The sequence below is a fragment of the Bacillus rossius genome, chromosome 1 (genome assembly GCF_032445375.1).
Source record: "Bacillus rossius redtenbacheri isolate Brsri chromosome 1, Brsri_v3, whole genome shotgun sequence".
NCBI classification, from domain to species: domain Eukaryota; kingdom Metazoa; phylum Arthropoda; class Insecta; order Phasmatodea; family Bacillidae; genus Bacillus; species Bacillus rossius.
Genome location: NC_086330.1, coordinates 292,187,071 through 292,207,858, shown reverse-complemented (window position 1 = coordinate 292,207,858; position 20,788 = coordinate 292,187,071). Strand labels below are relative to the sequence as shown.

The window sequence follows — 20,788 nt, the reverse complement described above, 5'->3', positions numbered from 1 at the left end:
TTCTGCGATGGCCTAGGGACTACCGCCCTGGTCCTCTAAGGCCTATTGCCACCTTTTTGATCCATCCCCCACCAAATTGTCGATTCGTGAGTGAAAACAAGTTTAAAAGTGTCAGCTTACGGACCGATAGGAAGATGTGAACTTAAGTAACAGGAACTTACAAATTTTTATATATATATCAAGGCCAAATTATTTTATTGTTTTGTTTGGGTAATGTCTTATGATTGGAACTAAAAGTAATACCACATTTACACATTTATAATATTAATATGTATTTAATTTAATAATTTTGCTAACATGTAATATGGTTTCGGGCCCGTCCGTAACATTCTCTCTTTTTATATATACATATATGTATGATCTGTCCATTGAGTGCTATTTTGAAATTTAATCTTTAACAGGAATAGAAAATTCTAAGGAATAAACCAAGATACCTATAGACATGTTTGTAGTATCTCTTTAATAAATAATGATCCTCTTTCCCTCTCCTGTTTTAAGGGAAAATCTAAATTAGTTTGTCTGGCCTCTCGTTGCGCCCTCTGATGGTATATTTACTTAGTCTTTTTTGCTCACACACTTCCAGTTCTTAATCAGCCACTTGGGCAATTATATTTTATATTGTAGCACGAGAGTCAGTTACAATAGGTACATAAAAACAAATAGTTATTTGCAATAAAAACTAATCAGACTATACTTTGTACTTTGCAGTTTTATTTTACCCTAATAAGTAACAATATTAGATGTAATATTAAAATAAAATAAATCTCACTTTTCAAAAACACCCTATCACCTTTGACAATCTAATTAATTGTTAAGGTATTTGTTTGAAGAAACTTTTTATGTAATTTTTTTTAAGAATCAAACAAGTACCATTTCTGTTTTTTAATGTTATTGCAAGTATGCACTCTTTTTTCTGCTGCATTGCGACTATTACTGTCATCTTCATAGAATTTCTGAATCATTTTGACTACTCATTCTTCTTAGCTTTAGTTTATTTTCTAGAATTATTGTGTCATTACGTTTTGAGTGTTATAGTACTGTTATCAGATCGCCATAATTTATATTTTTCTGCAGGTGGGCCACTCAAAAGCCTTCTGAAATTATATTTCTGTTGATGAGTTTTACCTTTTTAATAATTTTCTGTAATTTGGGTCTGTACAATTTTGCCACCCATTCGCAGGTTAAGCTGCGTGATTTTAAAATCCGTAAGCAGCTAATTTGACTTTAGAAAACTTAATTTTTTTAAAATTCATATTAAATATGTTATTAGGTGTATATATATTAATTTTTTAACAGCAGTAAAAAAAAAATATTGTTGCCCAAATACAATATTTCAATGGGCGGACATGTTTAGAGACTGACATTTGGGGTCATTTACAGTGGTAGCCTCACAACATATCATGAAATAAATTTCTAGCCATCAGTGACAATTTAAGGTTAAATTGTGTACTATTCTTTATAAATGAAAAAATTAGGGCTGTATTATTTTATTATTTTTTAAAAAATTTTAATTTATATTGTTCCATTTTTATTTGTTGTTTATTTTCTGTTTTGCATTGTTAATTTGTTTGGTTCCTTTTTATAGTGTATTGCTTGTTTTTTATTGTTTGTGTTGTTTATTTAAATTTGTCTGCTGACCTGCATTTTAGTGTATGTGTTTGATTATTTATTGTTCGAATATTTTTTATTTGTATTGTGCCTACTTTCAATAGTATTAAAACTGTTGGTAACAAATAAAATAAGTATAATATACTGTGTAATTTTTCCCAGAGTTTGGCATTAGCTATGAGTTCCAAAACAGACACACTTTTAATTATATTCAGGATGAACCCATCCAGGTTGTAACATGTCAGATTGGCCCGGCAAAAAACAATAGGACGCTTTCACAATAAATTCTGTACATCTATACCAAGCAGCAATACAGAAAATGCTGAATTTAGAAGGTTGGTAATATCACTTTAATTTAGGCTGGGAGGTTTAGTTAATAAAAGAGTTTGAAAACACTTTAGTAATATTAAAATAACTAAACAATTAAAGTAATTAAAATTTAGTAATAATAAAACAGCACAATGGCCGACATGTATTACTACAACACTGCTCCTGCAGTCTTCTCAGAAACACCAAAATTCATGGTTTAAAACAAAATATTTACTTCTAACAATATCGAAAACAGATGAATAAAATTTGTATAATTCATTGAAGATTGAAGGTATAATCTGGCAGTTACGACTTAATTGTAGCATAAGTTTATCAAAATAAGTTTCTAAACTTTTGAATATACTCAACAAAAAAATCAGTTGCTCCAGACAGGTAAAACCTGGGAAACAGGTAAAATCAGGGAATTGAAAAGGTATCTTTCAAACCTGGAAAACCAGGGAAATTGCCAAATATAATTTACCAATCTACATTATTACTTTTTAACACTAGTGTGTTCATCTAATGTCTTAAAACCAGTAGGTATTTTAATCACAAATTCATGTGTATTCGAAAGCCATCTTTTTTCATCATTAATTAAATAAACATAGGAGAAACAATCAATGAATCAACAAAGTTTTGATTTAATTAATGATTTAATGAAAATAAAAATTTAATATTAAATCTAATCCTCACAATCAATAGTGTATTTTTTCACTGTTTGAGCAAATTTAAGTATTTTTAAATATTAAAGACTGGTAGTGTTGGTTGCATAGTATTGATGAAAATTATAACAGTGAAAACTGTGTGATGTGTGGAAAAAGATTTTATGGTCAGTTTTACATGTTATGTGTGGTTTAAATGTGTTGAGATATGTATTTGTAGTTTATTATGTTTCTTTTAGCGTTGCTAGATTGATTTATGAGACAGGGAAATAATGTTTTGTTGGACAGGGACATCTCAGGGAAATTTTTTAGAATAACGCAGTAGGAACTGTGAAGCATATGTTTACTGATAACCAAATGTCATTGACAGTGCTGTAGTTCTCTGTAGACATCAGCAGTATGCTTACAGCATATCAGGGGGCAAAGGTTCTGCAATGCTACAAATGCTGCAAACTGGACAGAGTGATCCATTGGATCTGAGCACTTTTTAATCTTTGCTTAGTCCTGCTTTTCAGCAGAGAAGTACTTAAAATGCAAAATTAACTGTAGTAGTACACCTGCAAGCTGGTACAGGTCTGGAAAGCAGGGAACACTTGGGAAATGACAGGGAAATTTAAATTTCAGAAAAAAATCAAGGTATGGTCTAGTATATTCTTGATCAGGAAATTCAAATGAAATGGTAAGACAAAGACTCATCCTGTATCAATGACCCATTAACTGTATCATGTATATTGTATTATGGTTCAGTTTTTTCTGCAGTGCTGGTGTGCAAGTATTTTTGAGCAGAATTGTATTTATTGGCTCATGATGCTATGTAAGAAACATCACTTTGTGCATAGTTTTCAGGATTTCGGTTTTTATGTAAACAGTTTTGTCACAACATAAGAGAATCCATTAACATTGTGACTGTGGCAGTGCTAAGAAATAGCGCAAAAATTTATATATGTTGTTTTCTGAGATTAAATATTGTTAAAGATCTGCATAAGACACAGAATTATATGTTTGTGGATATTGCCTGCTCTCTGTGATATATTGATATTGCTCGTGGATATTGCTGGGCCACTGTGATACATTGACACCGCTCGTGAATATTGCAGTTCCTCTTTGTTACTGATGAATTGACACCAAAGTGTTCAGGAGGTTAGCGGGAACATAACGTAGCAGTATGTAAATGCATGCTGATGAGCTTTAGGTGTCACATGCTTGCCTGGCACTGACTGTATTTTCATCTTGCTTTCAGGAAACCGGCTCACAGCGACATACAGTATGTTGTGGGAGAGGTAAGTCATAATTTGTTAATTTATTAATTCATCGCATGGTTGTGGACTTCTTTGCCGCTAACGTACAATGCCTGCCTTCAGGGTGACACACCATGTATTAAAATATAATAATAGCCTGTCATTTGTAGGTAGATTGTAGGCATCAGGTATAGTGGATGTAGCTTTCAGGCCGAAGTTGTAGCTGTTAGTCAAGTTATCTGTCCTGTGTCTCAACCAGCTTTTTAGCTCATTTCAAGGAGTTGATAAGGCAGTGTACTGCCCACTCCTAACGAAGAAATTCTGGGTTTATATGGTTCTTCAGTCCTAGAAAAATAACTTTATTTCCAATTTAATATTTAAGGGCTTTTTATAGTTATTCTTTTCTACAGTGTTCCTTAAAAGTGATAATTTTTGTAGGCTTGTTAGCATATCTTTATGTTTTAGTTTTCCATTAATGTTATTTTACTCTCCTGTACCAAGCAAATGCCTAATGTCATTTATGCTCTCATAATTAATTGGCATTCTTAAAACATGAATAGAAGTTTATATTAAAGTAGTATAGTGAACTTCAGCTGATCTGCAACTGTGCAGTGCTGTCGTGTCTGCAATTGCTTTCAACTTCACTAAAGTCAATTTAAACATGCCTTTCTTACACTCGTGCCAACTGACTACACATTAGAACAATTTGATTTGATCTTAAGGGGGAGAGGGATGGAAAACAAAAACCGTTTGAACAGTTTTATGCCGTAACAATTGTTGGTTGTTTGATATTGATAATTTTTCTTCGTTAAGCCATTGTACACAAATCATGAGATTAAAAAAAGTCCCTAACATAGTTTCTGTTGACAGTATGACAGTTTTAATCCTAACCAAATGACTTCATAGAGAAAGAACAAATTGGTAGCAACCAGTCACTACTAACTTCAGATATTCCATTTAATTATATACTATGCTTTAACAAAGCCAAATTTTGAAAACCAAAGGATAGAATATTAGGGCCAAAAATTTGTTGAAACCAACAGTGCATTTTTTTCTTCCTGTCTTCCCCCTAAAACTGCCTATTGGGTTGCCACCTGGTGGCAAGAAGTCCTCCTCTTTTTACTATCTCTCACCTTTAATATACTTTTTGTTTCCCTCACCAGTCTCACGTTCACTCCTGCTCTCTGCTCACCAGTTCCATTCACCTTCACACGCTCTGCAACTTCCACTCTTAGTCTCCTCTTCTGCTGTGCAACCTTTTTTGCAGCCCCCTCCCCCTTGAAGACTTTGAAAAGACTCACCAGCCGTTTTACCAGCCTCCTTTCCTTCTACTTTCCTCACCCTGAAGAAATGCTTAAAACCAAAATTAATAAGTTAAGAATACCTACAGTTTCATACCAGGGCCCTATTTCATAAAACTTAATAGTCTCATAATTAGGAGTCAGGAGTCATAGAAGTAGCTGCTAATTATAAGTTTTGTTTCATAAAACTAGTAGTGTAAGACTCCTAATAATGAGTGATAAAATGAGTTCAAAATCAAGTGTTTTTCATAAACTTCAAACACTAATATATTGCACTGATTATTAGCACTGAAATTTATCAATCTTGGCTTTATAATAAATCATTTTAAGAGTCATCAATTCTTAGAGAACAGCAGTGGTATCTGTTTGTGTAGTACAAAAATTTAACAAAGAAAATGGAATCCTCAGATTCTAGTGGAAGTGAAGATGATAATGTAATAGTAAGACGCCCGAGACATTTTCAAGAAAGGAAAACCTATACGTTGTTAGAGGAAACATATGAGTACAATGAACGTTTTAGGTTAACACGTGGTGTTTTTAATTATGTGCTCACAAGCATTGAACCTTTTTTATTCCATCCAACAGCACAGAACCAGGCACTTTCACCTAAGCAACAACTGCAAATAGCACTACACTGGCTTGGTAGTGGTGTGCAATACCACTGCATAGCAGACATGCACAATATTTCTAAAGCTACTGTCTGTAGAGCAATTGACAAAGTAGTCACTGCAGTGAATAATACTTTACTTGCAAATACTGTGTGTTGGCCCAAAAATGTTACTGACATTGTACATAAGTTCAGTGAAATAGCAGGTATGCCACATTTGTGGTGCACTGGATGGAACCCTCATGAAAATCGATGCCCCTTCTGAAGACGAACAAGCTTATGTTGATCGACATGGTAATCATTCGTTAAATGTTATGTTAGTAGCAGGTCCAGACCTCCAGTTCTACTACGTTTGCGCTAATTGGCCTGGAAGTGTAAGTGATGCACGTGTTCTAAGGAATAGTTCTTTGTTCGACAGAATGGAAATGGGTTGGAGACCATTCCCTGGTGGAGTGCTTCTTGGAGACTCTATTTATCCCTTGAAAACATGGCTGATTCCTCCTGTATTACAAAATGTGGATGATCAGTCACAACGAAGATTCCTTCGTGCACATAAGCAATCACGACGTGTTGTAGAATGTGCAATAGGTAAACTGAAGGAAAAATTCCCTTGTTTGAACTATATGCGCATTCATCATGTTTTTGCATGCAATATAGTCAAATATTATGTTGTATTAAGCAATCTATCAAAAGAAAATGATTTCTTGGAAAAAAATGAGTTGTTTGCTACTGAATTTGAGGAAAATCATGTACAACTAGAAGATTACGATAATGATGAAGAAGTCCAGCAGAATATCATACAAGCACAAGAAAAACTTCAATATTTTTACAGGCATTTTCAGAATAGAAGATAAGGCACAAACTTAACACTTCTCACAATGAAAAATGTGGGGCGGCCAGATGTTCAAGTCATGTATTTAAGTTAATGTATATAATGTCAATACAATGTACAATAATTTTTATGAAAAAAAAAAAACATTGTTGTTTAAAAAATAAGTATTTAGGAACAAACTCCAACCATTCCTAACTTTTCAGTGTTCTTATGATTTACTTTTTTTTTTTTTTTTTTTAATGTTTAACATTCTTGAAGTAATAGCAAATTGCCATCATAATTTACTGTATATTGTCCATTGTTAACAATAACAATCTCTGTCTTATCTTGCTGGGATACATCATTACAATTGTCAATGACATTTTTTTATATCCTGTGTAACTTCACAATGCTCAACACTGAGCCGGTTCTCTGTTTCCCAAATCTCCAGTTACAGTTTCCTTACTTCTAGCTTCATTTTTCTTATTTTTAGTTCTTCTAAACATTTTTTATTTTCCAAGGTTCTCACGATTACCCTTCTCTTTTTCAATGGTCTTGAACCTAAAACAAATTAATGTCGCAATAATAAATATTTTTAAGGCAACAATATACCAATATTTAATTAAAATTGGGGCAGGCCTACACACAGATTTCTTCATTCGTAGTCTTTCCCGAAGAAGCAGCTGGTGAAGGATTTTGATACACATTCACATTCAATTCGTTAGAATGATGCCAGTGGTTGGCATTATCGTGATCACATATCTGGACGTTTGCACATGGTATATCATTTTCAACAGCATTGTGTCCTTCTACTTCCTGATTTACTTCAAAGGAATCAGGAACTCCTAATCCTCTGAAAACAGGGGACGATCTGCCAATGATTTCCACAATCAACTGGTCCGTGACATCCAGCTTGCTGTGGACATCACCACCAGCCACACTTTTAAAGGACCTATCCAGTTTTGCCTGTAAAAATATATAAAGCACAGTCTATAACTGCACTGTAATACAGTAAATATTTTCAGTTGTTCTTACATATGCATTTTGTATTAAACTTAAAAATAAATCACTACTTCCTTTTGGAAGGGAGAAGTTTCATATGCTTGTTACATGCCTTGCATGCCTATAACCTAACCCATAACCTATATTTCAAAGTAGAATGTTTACGTATCTTTTTTAAAGTCAATTGAAGTGTTAAAATTATAAACAGTTACATTTAAATATTTTTTAAGTACTTACCACTGTTCTGTTTCTGAGATTTGGCCAAGTGCTGTCTCTGATGTATGCATAGTCTTTGTCGTTTGTGACTAAACCAATTGCTACTTCATAATCACGTATTTCTGTCCAACACAACTTCTTCATATCTTTTGTTAAAGTGCCAGAAAATGCACCAAACAGAACATCTTTATTCTCCAAAATTTTCCTCAGAAAATTTTCATATATCCTGTTTTTAAGTTCTCTTTTAGCCATGTTTACACAATGTTCAAAAATGTAAACATCAAAATATTACCCACCATCAGCTGACTATTAAACTAATAAAAATAGTGAACTATTTTAGCAGTCCTTCATCTTTGTTTATGAAACACAAATTTCTACACTAATAGCTAATTTTTATTTCACTACTTTTTAGGAACTAATATTATTACTGTGTTTATGAAATAGGGCGCAGGACTAAAATATAAAAAAATTGAGACAATTGGAGGTCGTTAATCAACAGACTTTTCTAGGAACAGTTTCGATAAGTACTCATTAATTGTAGGCATAATGTTGTGACCTTGTCCTGGTGCTGACTATAACTCTGTCGGTTTAAAAACTTTGAGTATGTGTGTGTATGGGAAAAGTGAATATTCTACTATTCTTTGATGTCATAAACTTGTATTTTCTTAACTTCCCATAACCACCAGTTGTTATCGTACTCAACATACCTAGTAATGCAATTTAGGTTTGTCTTAAATATAGCTGGCTCTGTTTCACTGACTTTCATGAGTTGGAAAAGACTTGCACGTTCAGAAAATGTGTCTAATTTGAATAGCAAAGGCACTGATAGGAATAAACCTGTGTAATGGTCTGGTGTTTGGTAGTGACTATGATATCTTTAATCTTTCCTTGACTGCTTCTCCTATGTTGTCTCTACATCATTCTTGGAACAGTATAAAAATTTGGCTTGAATATTATAGGAACAATACTTGAAAAATTCCATGATATCGTGATCTGCTTTGAGCATTACAACCTTCAGTCTGCTTGAAGCATTACAAGCTTCAGTCACTGAATCCACTCACACCACCTGGTTTATAAATGTCATCAGATGACCCACTGTATTGTTATGTTTTAATCAAACATTTGCAACACACAGATTTATCAGGAATGGGTTTCAGTTTGCGATTTTCAACATATAAATATAAACTTATTTGTAAGCAGAAAATGAGTTACAGCATGGATTTCCATACCAATGTGTGAATTTTTGTTAATATATTTTATCATGATAAGTGCTGACAGTTTAAATGTTGTCATAACTAGTTCTCACACAAAGCAAGCTCGTATGATATTTACTAAACACAGAGAAATTACCTATAGAAGAATATGTGCAATAACTTAAAACATTATAAGGTTCATTCTTAATAACTCATACTGAACACTTCATGTTTGTATGATTGAATAAACAATTTAATGAATAAACACATCCAGCTTTTGAAACGCTATATTTGTTGGATATATGCAGTTTAGATAATAATGTGTTGGTCAATAAGTACGGATTGTCTTTTACTACAAATGGCAATGGTCGCAACATTCACACTATAACAACCACATACAATAAAAAAAAATAGTGGGGATACACCACTAGAGTCTAGTTAAGGTTTAAATAATTTACAAACCAACAATATTACAATAGGAATTATGAACCACTGATGAGCTTGTAAAGATGTCACAACACCAATAACTTCTCTGTCAGAGTCTACAGCAAAGGGAACTTGTGAAGAGAAACAAGAGCAGGTCTGTACATGTGATAACAGGCAGCATCCTGATGCTAGCTGATGCAATACTTAACAGGGTGACGATTGGTCGGGAAATTCGGGAAAACCTGGAATTACCCAGAAATATTTCGCCTCTGGAAAAATACTGGAAATACCCAGGAATTTATTCACCCCTCGGGAGATTTTATATTCTTCCATACTGTAATTATCGTATAACATTAAAGTCGTTGATTATGTACATCTGCAATTGATATCGATATTGAATATATATTAAATAGCAATGGATTGTGTAATAAATATTTATTTTTAGAATAAGAGACGACATGGGAGAGTCAGCATCCACAGACGAAAGCGTGATCGGCAATCCTGACGCCATTCATGTTTACGTGTGTGACTGTGACACTTAGAGAAACATTTTCAGAACCTGACGCCAGAGCGCAGCAGAATTAAGATTGTTTACCGTGCATAGTTCCAATTTTCTTAAAAAAAAAAATGAAGTTTAATATTTTATTCATTGGATAATTTATGGATTCAGTTTATTAAATTTTCATACGGTATATCTTTTAACTAATTGTTGTTGGTTTTATAACAGCTATTACTTTTTTAGGTGTAAACTATTATCTTGTCAATAGTTGGCAACACTTCATCTAAAGTACCAATATCATTGTATCTGCAATGTGCATTTGCGCGGAAAGTAACGTAATTCGGCATTTTGTTAGGATATGTTTACGTAGGCAGGCTTGGAAGTAAATTTAAATTTTAAGTATAATTTAGTATTACAAAGAACGCATAGACTTAGTATAGAAAATGAGTTAAATATTCTGGAAAAATGAAAATAAATTTCTGGAAAACCTGGAAATACCCAGGAATTTTATTCTAGGGTTGGAGTAGTCACCCTGCTTAATCAATTGTTTGAGGTTTGTCCATATTCCCAGAATACAGTGCCCTATTTTTTTGACAAATGTATAAACTAAATAAAGAAAGTATTTTTTTAAATTCTTATGATCTTTCTTAAATGTAAAAGAAATTTATTATTTTTATTATTTACTTATTCCTTGGGATTGTGCCTGAACATTCAGATGCTTGTAGTTCCCAAACACTCACAAACATAATGAATTGATTTTGTAAGAAAGTTTTTATTAAATATTGTGTTTCAAACAAAAAAAGTCTATTCTCTCCCCCCCCCCCCCACACACACACATACACACATACACACATCGCCACTTTTGACATTGAAAATGGAAACTTTGTGAAAAATTTGTGATTATACATAAAAAAAATTAATGTGTTACTACCAACCCTTAAAATAATTTCCAGCTAACCAAATGTTGCAGAAACAGTTTTTTTTATAGCTCTATTCAGTTATAAAAAAGGGGTGTTAGTTGGGAATTCAGGTAACATTATTTCTGGACTTAAAACACCATTTAGCTTTCAAGCTAAATGAAAAGTTATTACTCTCTAAACAACCCTAAAATGTAAAATTTTCCTATGCACAGTGACTTATTTTGCCTAAATGTTCAAAAATTAATTTTGTACTCCTTAAGGATCCATGCAAAATTTTATTGAAATCCAAAATAAATTTGCAAATTTTTTTAATGTGTTAATATAAAATGGAATGACTCTTAACATCATTTTAGTTATTTAACTTTATAATCTCTTTAGTCTTCCACGTGTACTTGGCAACTTTACAAATTCGTCGAGATGAAAACTCAAGCCATTTCACTTTTCTCTGAGCCTGATTCTGGTTGGCTGATTCTGCAACAAACCTATCTTTTAGAACTGGTCCTATATACATTTTGCGTTGAAACTCAGTCATCCAGCTTATCCAACACATATGGCTGCACGAGTGATGTTTTTAGTGTCATCATAGTTTTTACACATTAGTCAACCAACTTTATTGGAAGGAGTTGGAAGGGACAGCTTGTCGGTATGAGAGTTACGTGTGAGACATCACTGATACTATTCAGATAAGATAGGTACGGTAATCTATTACCAACTTTACCAATTTTTCTTGAGCTGAGAAATATTACCAAGACTTTTTCAAGGAGATTTGTAAAATGATACAAAATCATCATAGAAATTTACAGATTATGGTTTTGCGTGAAATTTAATAGATAGCAATGCTATGGTCAGAGTTCCTTGCTGAGAGGGAAGTCCCGGGTTTATTCCCTGCCGTGTCCAGATCAGAGGCAGGAGCCATCACAGAATCATCTTACTCCCACTCACTCCATGGTCTCATCTCTTTGGCTATGGCTGGGAATCCAAACCACCCCCTGGGTCTGTCAATATCTATAGGTTTATTGAAAATAGTTAAGTACTTTTTGTATGTATTTTTTATTATTGTAATTTTGAGTTTTATTTATAATTTTTTTTATTGAACATAAAATTTATTTATTTAATTTTTTAAATTTACTTTTGTTGATGAGTTGCATACTGTTATTTATTCTTGGTCTGAACAGGGTTTGTACATGTCTAATGATACCAGGGAAAATAAAAAAAAATATAATTAAAGAGAGAAACTAATTTTTTTTTCTAAATGTTTATGTAGAGAATTTGTTAGAATCCATTTTGTGAATGCACCCATTCTTCGTGATAAAGTAACCTCTTGAAATGGATCTTATTTCAGGCATGCATATATAGCTATAAATATTTGTAAGTTGAGAAAATTCTTTCAATATTTTGGAATAATAATACAGTATATTTACAATTTTCTCAGAAGCTGAGCTGGTTACATATAAAAACTTTTGGCCAGCACTAAGTGTTTCATTTGACTGTGCCAAGTTGGCATTCTTTAATTAGGCTTTATTCAGTTCAGCACCTTGTGCAGTCTGGCATCACTTGAGCCACTCACTTTCAGACCTCTGGGTGGATTCATTTCACAATTCCAACGTAATATCGTGAACAGGAACACTAATGTTTCAGAGCATCTTTTACATCTTGTTTTTAATGTAATTGTACTGAATACTAATATGTCATAGGTATTCTGGTTAAAACTGTATAGGTGGTTGATAAACCAGAAATTGCTAATCCAAGGCTACGTCTGTGGTTAAGAGCATGCCAGATGAAACGGCCTTTGCTGAAACTTTGAAATATTCAGTACATACACTTTTTAACTCTGGTTAGTCTTGTCGTGTGATAATAATAGGTAGACCACTAACAAAGCAAGTTCGTAGATAGCTGGCTTATCTCTGTCTACTTGAGCAGAGATAAGCAGTGTGTGAGGATTCACACTCAAGGCTGAAATTTTTAAAAATTATTCATATTTGTGGAACAAACTGACAGGCTTAAGTTTGTAACCGGCATTAGAAGTTCATACATGATGAATGGTGTAATAAAACTTTCCTAAGCAGTGTCTGCGCATTACAGGCTTACTGATAAATGTAGGGGATTATTTTGTTTGGTTTTGCTCGTGTTGGACACCACACAGTCATGCTCAGAGGCAATGGGATAGGTCCTCCAGGATGATCGTGGGCTCTGAACCACTGGTACCAACACTGTGCTTGTAACCTAGTGTTGCCAGTTGTTGGGTTCCAACCCCAACCCTTGCCACATGGGGTGGTAGGGCATGCAGGTGTTAAGTTACAATGGGATTTTAAAATTGAGTTTTAATTAGTGATGGGACCAATCCACTTTTATTCAAGTTCAAATTTGATTCTTCAAAAAGTGCCTTCAATCCAAATATAAATCTTAAGAGCCAGGAATAAAATAATAAATGAGCAAAAATGTAGCAATTGTAGGCACAACATGCATAAACACCGGATACTAACAACAATGACAAAGACAAAGGAAAAACAGGACAGCACAACTAGAGATCAATACTACAATGTTAAAATAAAAATTATAAATAAAAATATTTATAACTATACCATTGTGCCAATCAGAGGAAATTATATTTTAATAATGAGTGAATATAAATAAGATTATTAATAAAGCAAGATAATACAAAGTTTATATTCTACAAATATTATAAACGCGAAAGTTTGTAAGTATGGATGAATGGATGTTTGTTACTCTTTCACGTAAAAACTACTGAATGGATTTGAATGAAATTTGGCCTACAGCTAGCTTATAACCTGGATTAACACATAGACCCCATATTAATATGAAATTCCATCCCTAAGGGAGTGAAAAAGTTATAATTTCATTTTATAACAGAAAAAATCATAGGCCATAGACATTCAAATAGTGAGTGAGTGTCATTTCTCTATGTCTGACACACGATCATACACATTACATAGTAAGGTCTGGCAAATTAATATTTTTCTCCTTGGTGAGACCAGTCCGCTTAGTGGAGCTCGCAGCGGCTAGCAAAATAAAGGTGCTAATGACAGTTTTGTTCTTAACTTCGTCAATAGATAGAGTTGCCTTGAATTTTAAACGCACCATTGTTTGATGCGTTTGTCATGTCTTTAATTTTCGTTTGTTTGTGCCGTATGCGTTCCTATACCATTCATCCGATTGCGATGAAATTTTGGTGATTTGTTATGCGCATGCCCATGAAGGTTACTGAGACGGTATAACTTTTTTTCAATAGTTGGAGCACGAAACGTGTCAAAAATGTGTTTATTTCATTTTATATAGCGGCACTTTGTCTGTTTTTGTTGTATAAGTGCGCACGCATGACACAATTAATTTGAATGTAAAAGAAAGCCAGAGATAGTGATATATATATATATATATATATATAGTGCAATAGAGACGGAGAGATAAGTTGAGATAGAGCGAGGTATAGAGAATGAAATGGGTTAGATAAACAGATATACCTATAGATGTATAGAGCTATATAGAGACATATATAGAAGGTATAGAGATAGTGGGAAGTATATATGTAGATATAAAGAGATTAATAGAGATAGAGAGATACATAGATGTATATAGATGTAGATAGAGATAAATATATATAGAGAGATGGATAGATGATTTGTATATATGGAACTACTTCAAACATATTACAAAACAAAACTGAATGAGGCATTGCAATGCAGGCCGAACTTTAGCTAGATAATGGAATCTTTTCAATATCAGTAATCTCTTATTTTTCAGCTTTTTTCTATATTGCTTTATAAAGTCTAAATTACATTCAGACCAGGTAAATAACTATAAACTGGCAGAACAACGTCTGTCGGGTTCTGAAAGTAATATAAATTAATTTTCACACTTGACATTCAAATTAAGAAGACAATTACTAACTACACCCTGTGTTCAGCCCGGGCAACGCCGGGTATTGCAGCTAGTAATGTATAAATCAAAGGTACTATAAAGTTAAATGAATAAGTTGGTAAAAACATGAACAGAAATTATTAAGATTATGCTTATTCTGTTAATTTACCATGTTTTGAAATAATATTAAAATTAGAAATTAATATATAAAGACACTTTTGTGAGGTGTGCACAAGGTAGATTTTAAATGACTGTGATAGAAATTAATATATAAAGACACTTTTGTGAGGTGTGCACAAGGTAGATTTTAAATGACTGTGAAACTGTAGGGCTTTAAGTCCAATGCTATTAAAAAATTATTTGCTGTTGATTTTAGAGCTATAACAATTATTAACAAAAAGTAAATCTAGATGTTCTCTATAGTCTGGAAGAGAAGGTAAGTAAGGCTGGGATAAGTGTTTTGTATCTAAAAGTGTAAATATTTTATATTGTATTGATTTGATATTATCTCTATCAGATGAATTAATAGAATTCTAACTTACTAAACAATATTCCAATTTTGATCTGATTACTGAAAAGTAAAGAGAAAGAATAGAATCAGAAGTAGCAGCATAGAAGGTGATATGTAATATAAATAAAAGAATCATATATGTGTTAATAATTTAAGCAATTTCTTGTTGTGACGAAACAGTCTGAAGTGCTAAATGAACATTCCCAGAGCACTGTAGCTGATGGCAGACAAATACTCCTTTGATAGCTTATGTAGAGACCTATAATGGAGTACTTGTCAACCTGAAAGAAGATAGTGTGTAAATTTATGAAAATCTTTTTCCCCGAATATCAAATCTTTTTAATGTCAAAATTTGTCTGTGTTTTCGAGGGATTTTAGGATTTGATTTGCTCATCCCTAATTGGAAGTAAATATTCTTGTGACATTTACCTTTAGTCATACCAGCATCTTGTCATGTGTAATTACATCAAGTAACACCTTCGTCCACTGGAAGAATTACATACTCACATAATCATCATTTAACCCATTCTTCCTTTAACCCTTCCAAATAATTTTTCCCATTGTCACAGAAGAAAGGTGAAATCATTTGGCGCTTTAAACGTAATACCTGTGTATTTAACCGTAACCACAGTTAGTAAATTATTCAGATAAATACTTATTAATTGTTACAATAGCAGTTGTATATGAAAATAAATTACTGTAACATTTAAGGAAGTACCTTTCAGTATTTTACGTGAATTACCTATGTTATCACCTACCAGCATGTGTGTCTTAAAGCAATCAGTCGTCAACATCTGGAATCATCAAGGCTGTTGCTGATGTAGAAACATTAAACAACACTGCCAAACTTCCCGGGGAGGGTTTTCATTCCAGAAACTGAAATTTTCCATATTTCCATCTTTTTTTTACCCACTTTACTTTTAGATTACTGAGAAGTTTTTTTGTACCATTACAAGCATTGGAATTTAATTAAAGAAAGATGTACACAGTTCACTTAAGAACACTTTAAAGAAGAAATATTGGTATAAATAATCACACAAAACAGTACCCCACAGTCACTTGATCAAAAATTGTTGCAGCATAAGTTGTGCAAATAATTTTTTTCCCCAAGTAAGATGGCGGGCAAGTAATGTGATGTGGAATTGAGCTCTGCGGAAATGGTGGAATTATAGGAGTACAAAGGAGTTGAGAAGGGAGTATACTAAGATAGCAGCGTAACATTATATATTTTGTATCAATGTAGATAAGAATTAAGGGTTTTAGTGTTTAATCTTTTGCATAAGGAGGTAGTAGTGTTGTGTTGATTTGCGGTCGCCACGTGGCCGTTTAATTAGAGTAGAAATAAGATCTAAGGTGTAGGATTATCTGTTGGTTATTACAGTAGGATTATATATTATTTAAGTTATTTGGGTAATAGGTTAGTGTAGAATAGTGAATTGTGACAAAATGGGTAGGGTGAAATGTAAGTCGAAGCTTAAATGTGTGGGTTGTAAAAAGGTGTGGAAAGATGGAGAGAGTGGTGTACGGTGTGACAAATGCGAAGGCTGGGTCCATACGGAGTGTGCAGGACTAGAGGAGGGGGAGCTGGGTAGTCTGGGGCAGGAGTGGATGTGTAAGGATTGTGACAAGGATAACAAGGGTTCAGGAAGTGTAGTGGCAATGGCAGGAAGCAGTGGTAGCCAGGAGCTGGTAGGTGGGGTGTCAGGAACTCAGAGGGAAGGAGGGAATGTAGATGTGGGTAAGGACTGGGCACTCAATTTCATTGGTGATATTCTGGGAGGAAAGATTGTTGAGGGTCTGAGTGGGACAAGGAGGGAAGTCGATTTGAAAGAAGGATTAGGTGAGGTGTTGTACAGGAAGGAGATGGAAATAAAACATAGATTAGAGAGGGTAGAGGAAGAAGTAAAAAGGGAGGATGGGTTGAGAAGTGTGTTAGTAAGGGTCGAAAGGCTGGAGTGCGAGCTGAAGAGGACAAAGGAGGAAGTTGAGAAGGAAAGGCAGATGAGAAAGGAGGCTGATGTGGAGGTAGATAGGCTGCGCAGGAGGGTGGAGGAGCTGGAAGGGAGGGAGAAAGTAAGGACTCAAGCTGTTAAGGCCACATATGCAGAGGCATGTACTGGGGAAGTTCAGGAAACAGGTGTCAGGTTGCAGAATGAAGGGGTAGCAAGGAGGGTGCGGGAGGAGGCCGGCAGTAAGGCTGTGGGTACAAGCAACGTAGATGTGAACAGGCATGAAGAGGGCAGGGATACGAAAAGGGGTACAATAGTTAGACAGGAGCCCGAAGTGATTTTCCTGGGCAGCTCTATTGTGAAGGGGGTAGAATTGCAGGGGGTGGGGAAAGGAAGTATATATAAAGCTGCGTTTGGGGGTGCAAAGATTAGGAACTTGGGGGAGAGGGTAGGCTGCATGAAAGGAAGCAGTAAAGTTAAGGTGGTGGTTGTTCATGTAGGGGGAAATGATGTGGCTGGTAGAGTGGTGGGGAGGGAAGTAGAGGAGGATATGAGGGGGCTAGTGGGCAAGGTGAAGGAGAAGTTCCCTGTAGCCAGAGTTGTGGTCAGTGGGGTACTAGTAAGGAGGGGTATAAACTATGTCAAGGCTGCGGCGGTCAGCGAGGTGTATGAGAGGGTGTGTAGGGACTTGGGAGCCATGTTGGTAGATAGCAGGAAATGGGTGGGGCAGGACTGTGTGGGCAGGGATCAGGTTCACCTAACAGAGAGGGGAAAATGGATGCTAGGAGACCTGCTAGGAAGGGAGACTTCTGGCCATTTGGAAAGGGCAAGGTTTGAGCAGCAGGGAAGAAGATAGCAACTAGATAGTGAGGAAGGTGGAGAGAAGGGGGGTGATTGTGAATATAGAGCCGATAGCAATGCTAGGGAGGAGGTGACAGCTAAAGTCAACAAAACTCAGATTGGTTGGACGGGGAGCGAGGAAGGAGGAAAGAGGGGGGTGGAGTTGGATAGGGCTGCAAGAGTGCTGGAAATCGGGGTTCTAAGGGGAAGGGGCACTCGTATCAGGGCGGAAGGGACAGAGGCGCAAAGGGGAAAATGCCAATATGTAAAAGTCGCAGTTATAAACTGTAGAAGTATATATAAGAAGGTGGAGGAGTTCTGGGGCAGGGTGGAAGCCTATGGGGCGGATATCATTGTAGCGGTGGAGACATGGTTGGACGAGGAAATTAGAGATGGGGAACTGAAGAGAGCACACTTTGAAATATTTAGAAGGGACAGGAACAGGAATGGAGGAGGGGTAATGGTGTGCATGCGAGAGGGACTCTGTGGTAGGGTTGTATGGGTTGGGGGGAGAGCGGAGTTATTGGAGATGCAGTTCCAGGTAGGAGAGAAAAATGTACGGCTGATTGCGGTGTACCGGCCACCAGGGCAAGGGGATGAAGCCATACGGGAGGTGCAGGACAGGTTGGACATGCTAGGGGAAGGCAAGTGGGTGATAGTGGCGGGGGATCTGAACATGCCAGGGGTGGCATGGGAAAAGGGGCCGGAGGGGATGGGGTCAAGGGAACAGAGATGGGCATCTCAACTGGCAAACAGAGGACTGGAGCAGGTGGTGACTGAAAGCACCAGAAAAGGTGCCAGGAGAGGAGAGCAGGATGACGGGAACCTGTTGGATGTGGTACTTGTGAGACCAATGGAGGCGGTCAGGGGAAGTGTGGTAATGGAGGGCATCAGTGATCACAGGATCCCAGTAGTGGAGTTAGACGTGGGCTGGAGGGAGAAAAGGGTAAGGAGGGGAAACGTGGTAAACTGTTGGGGTAAGGCTGATAGAGTGGGGGCAGAGGCATTCCTGAAGGGGGAATACAGTAGATGGGTAGATATAGAGGACCTCGAAGGTAGATGGGCTGCCTTAAGAAATATTCTGCTGCAGATGGCTACACGTTTTGTACCTCAGAGGAGGGTAGGCCAAGGAGGTGACCCTCCCTACTATGGAAGGGAGTTGAAAGTGTTGAAAAGGAAATGTAGGAGGCTGCATGCGAGGGCAAGGAAGCTTGGGGGAGAGGAGATAGAGGCGGAAATGAAGGCGCTTGGGAAGGAACTAGGGAGGAAATCGCGGGAAGCAAGGGATGCTTACATGGAACAGCTGATGGGGGAAGGGGGGACGGTAAATGGGGCGGAGCTCTACAGATACATAAGAAGAGTGAAGGGTGAGGAGGGAATAGGGGTTCTCAGAGGAGGAGGGGGGCAGGAATATACAGAGGACAGGGAAAAGGCAGACTTACTGCAGGAGCAATATCTGGCAGTATTTACAAAGGGGGAGGCATGGGAGGGTAAAGAGGACGACAGTTTAATGGGCAGGAAGGCCTTTGAGCTGCGACTGACAGATGTAATTAAGGTGATCAGGAGGTTGAAAGGGAGAAAGGCAGCTGGGCCAGATGGTATAGGGAATAGTCATTTGAAGTTGGGTGATAGGGAGATTGGGAAGTACCTGTTGGAGGTTTTCAAGCAGTCTCTGGAGGAGGGGAAACTACCAATGGAATGGAAGGAGGCAGTGGTAGTTCCCATCTACAAGGGGGGAAATGATAAGGCGGAGCCAGGAAGTTACAGGCCGGTCAGTTTGACGTCCTGTGTAGGAAAAGTGATGGAGAGGTTGGTAGGAAGGTACGTAAAGGGGGAAATGGAAGATCTGGGGTGGGTGGATAACAGGCAGCATGGATTCAGGATGGGGTTCTCATGCGAGACCCAGATGGCTGGGCTGTTGGAAGACCTGGTGGAAGCGGTGGACGGGGGGAAGCAGATAGATGCAATCTTTATAGATTTTGAAAAGGCGTTTGATAAGGTCCCCCATAGGAGGTTAATGGAAAAGGTTGAGTTGCTGGTGAGGGATGGAAGGGTGGTAAACTGGGTGGGTGATTTCCTGAGGAATAGAAGACAAAGAGTGAGAGTGGGTGAGGAAAGCTCCGAGGAGGGGGAAGTGACGTCGGGGGTGCCACAGGGGAGTGTGCTGGGGCCTCTGTTGTTCACAATTATGATAAACGATCTGGGGGAGGGCATGAAAGCCAGATGGAGGCTATTTGCAGATGACTGTGTAGTGTATGAGGTTGTGGGGGAAGGGGGATGTTTAACAGAGGACTTGATAAGGTTGGAGCAATGGACGGAGAAAAATGGAATGTCCTTGAATGTTGGTAAGACAAAAGTTGTCAGATTTACAAAGAGGAGGAAAGTCACACGAAATGTATATTACTGGAAGGGGCAGGAGATAAGAGAGGCAGCAGGATATAAGTACCTGGGGGTGACACTGAAAAATGACCTAGGATGGGCGGAGCACATAGAGGGGGTGGTCAGGAGGGGAAGGCAGGCGCTGGGGTTGCTTGGTAGGACCCTGCAGGGAGCTGGGAGGAGGACAAAGGAGAAGGCATACTCCACATTGGTCAGGCCAATGTTGGAGTATGCGGCGGCGGTCTGGGACCCCTACCTGGTGACTGAGGTGAAGGAGCTGGAAGGGGTGCAGCGCAGAGCGGCTAGGTGGGTGATGGGAATGTGGAGAAGGAGGGAGGGGCAGGATGGGAAACTGCATAGCCCAACGGAAATGATTAAGGAGTTGGGGTGGGAAACGTTACAGAGGAGAAGAAGAGTGGAAAGGTTGGTCAGGATGTTCAA

General features: G+C 36.8%; 1 protein-coding gene across 2 annotated transcripts in view; it reads left to right on the top strand.

Annotated features, from left to right (window-relative positions):
- LOC134527742 (ATP-binding cassette sub-family D member 3) overlaps positions 1-20,788 on the top strand; it is a 141,639-nt gene that overhangs the window by 14,438 nt on the left and 106,413 nt on the right. For both annotated transcript variants that reach the window (XM_063360669.1, XM_063360668.1), the window contains exon 2: positions 3,820-3,859. In XM_063360669.1, coding sequence (XP_063216739.1) covers positions 3,820-3,859 — 40 coding nt within the window. The remainder of the gene's footprint in view (positions 1-3,819; positions 3,860-20,788) is intronic.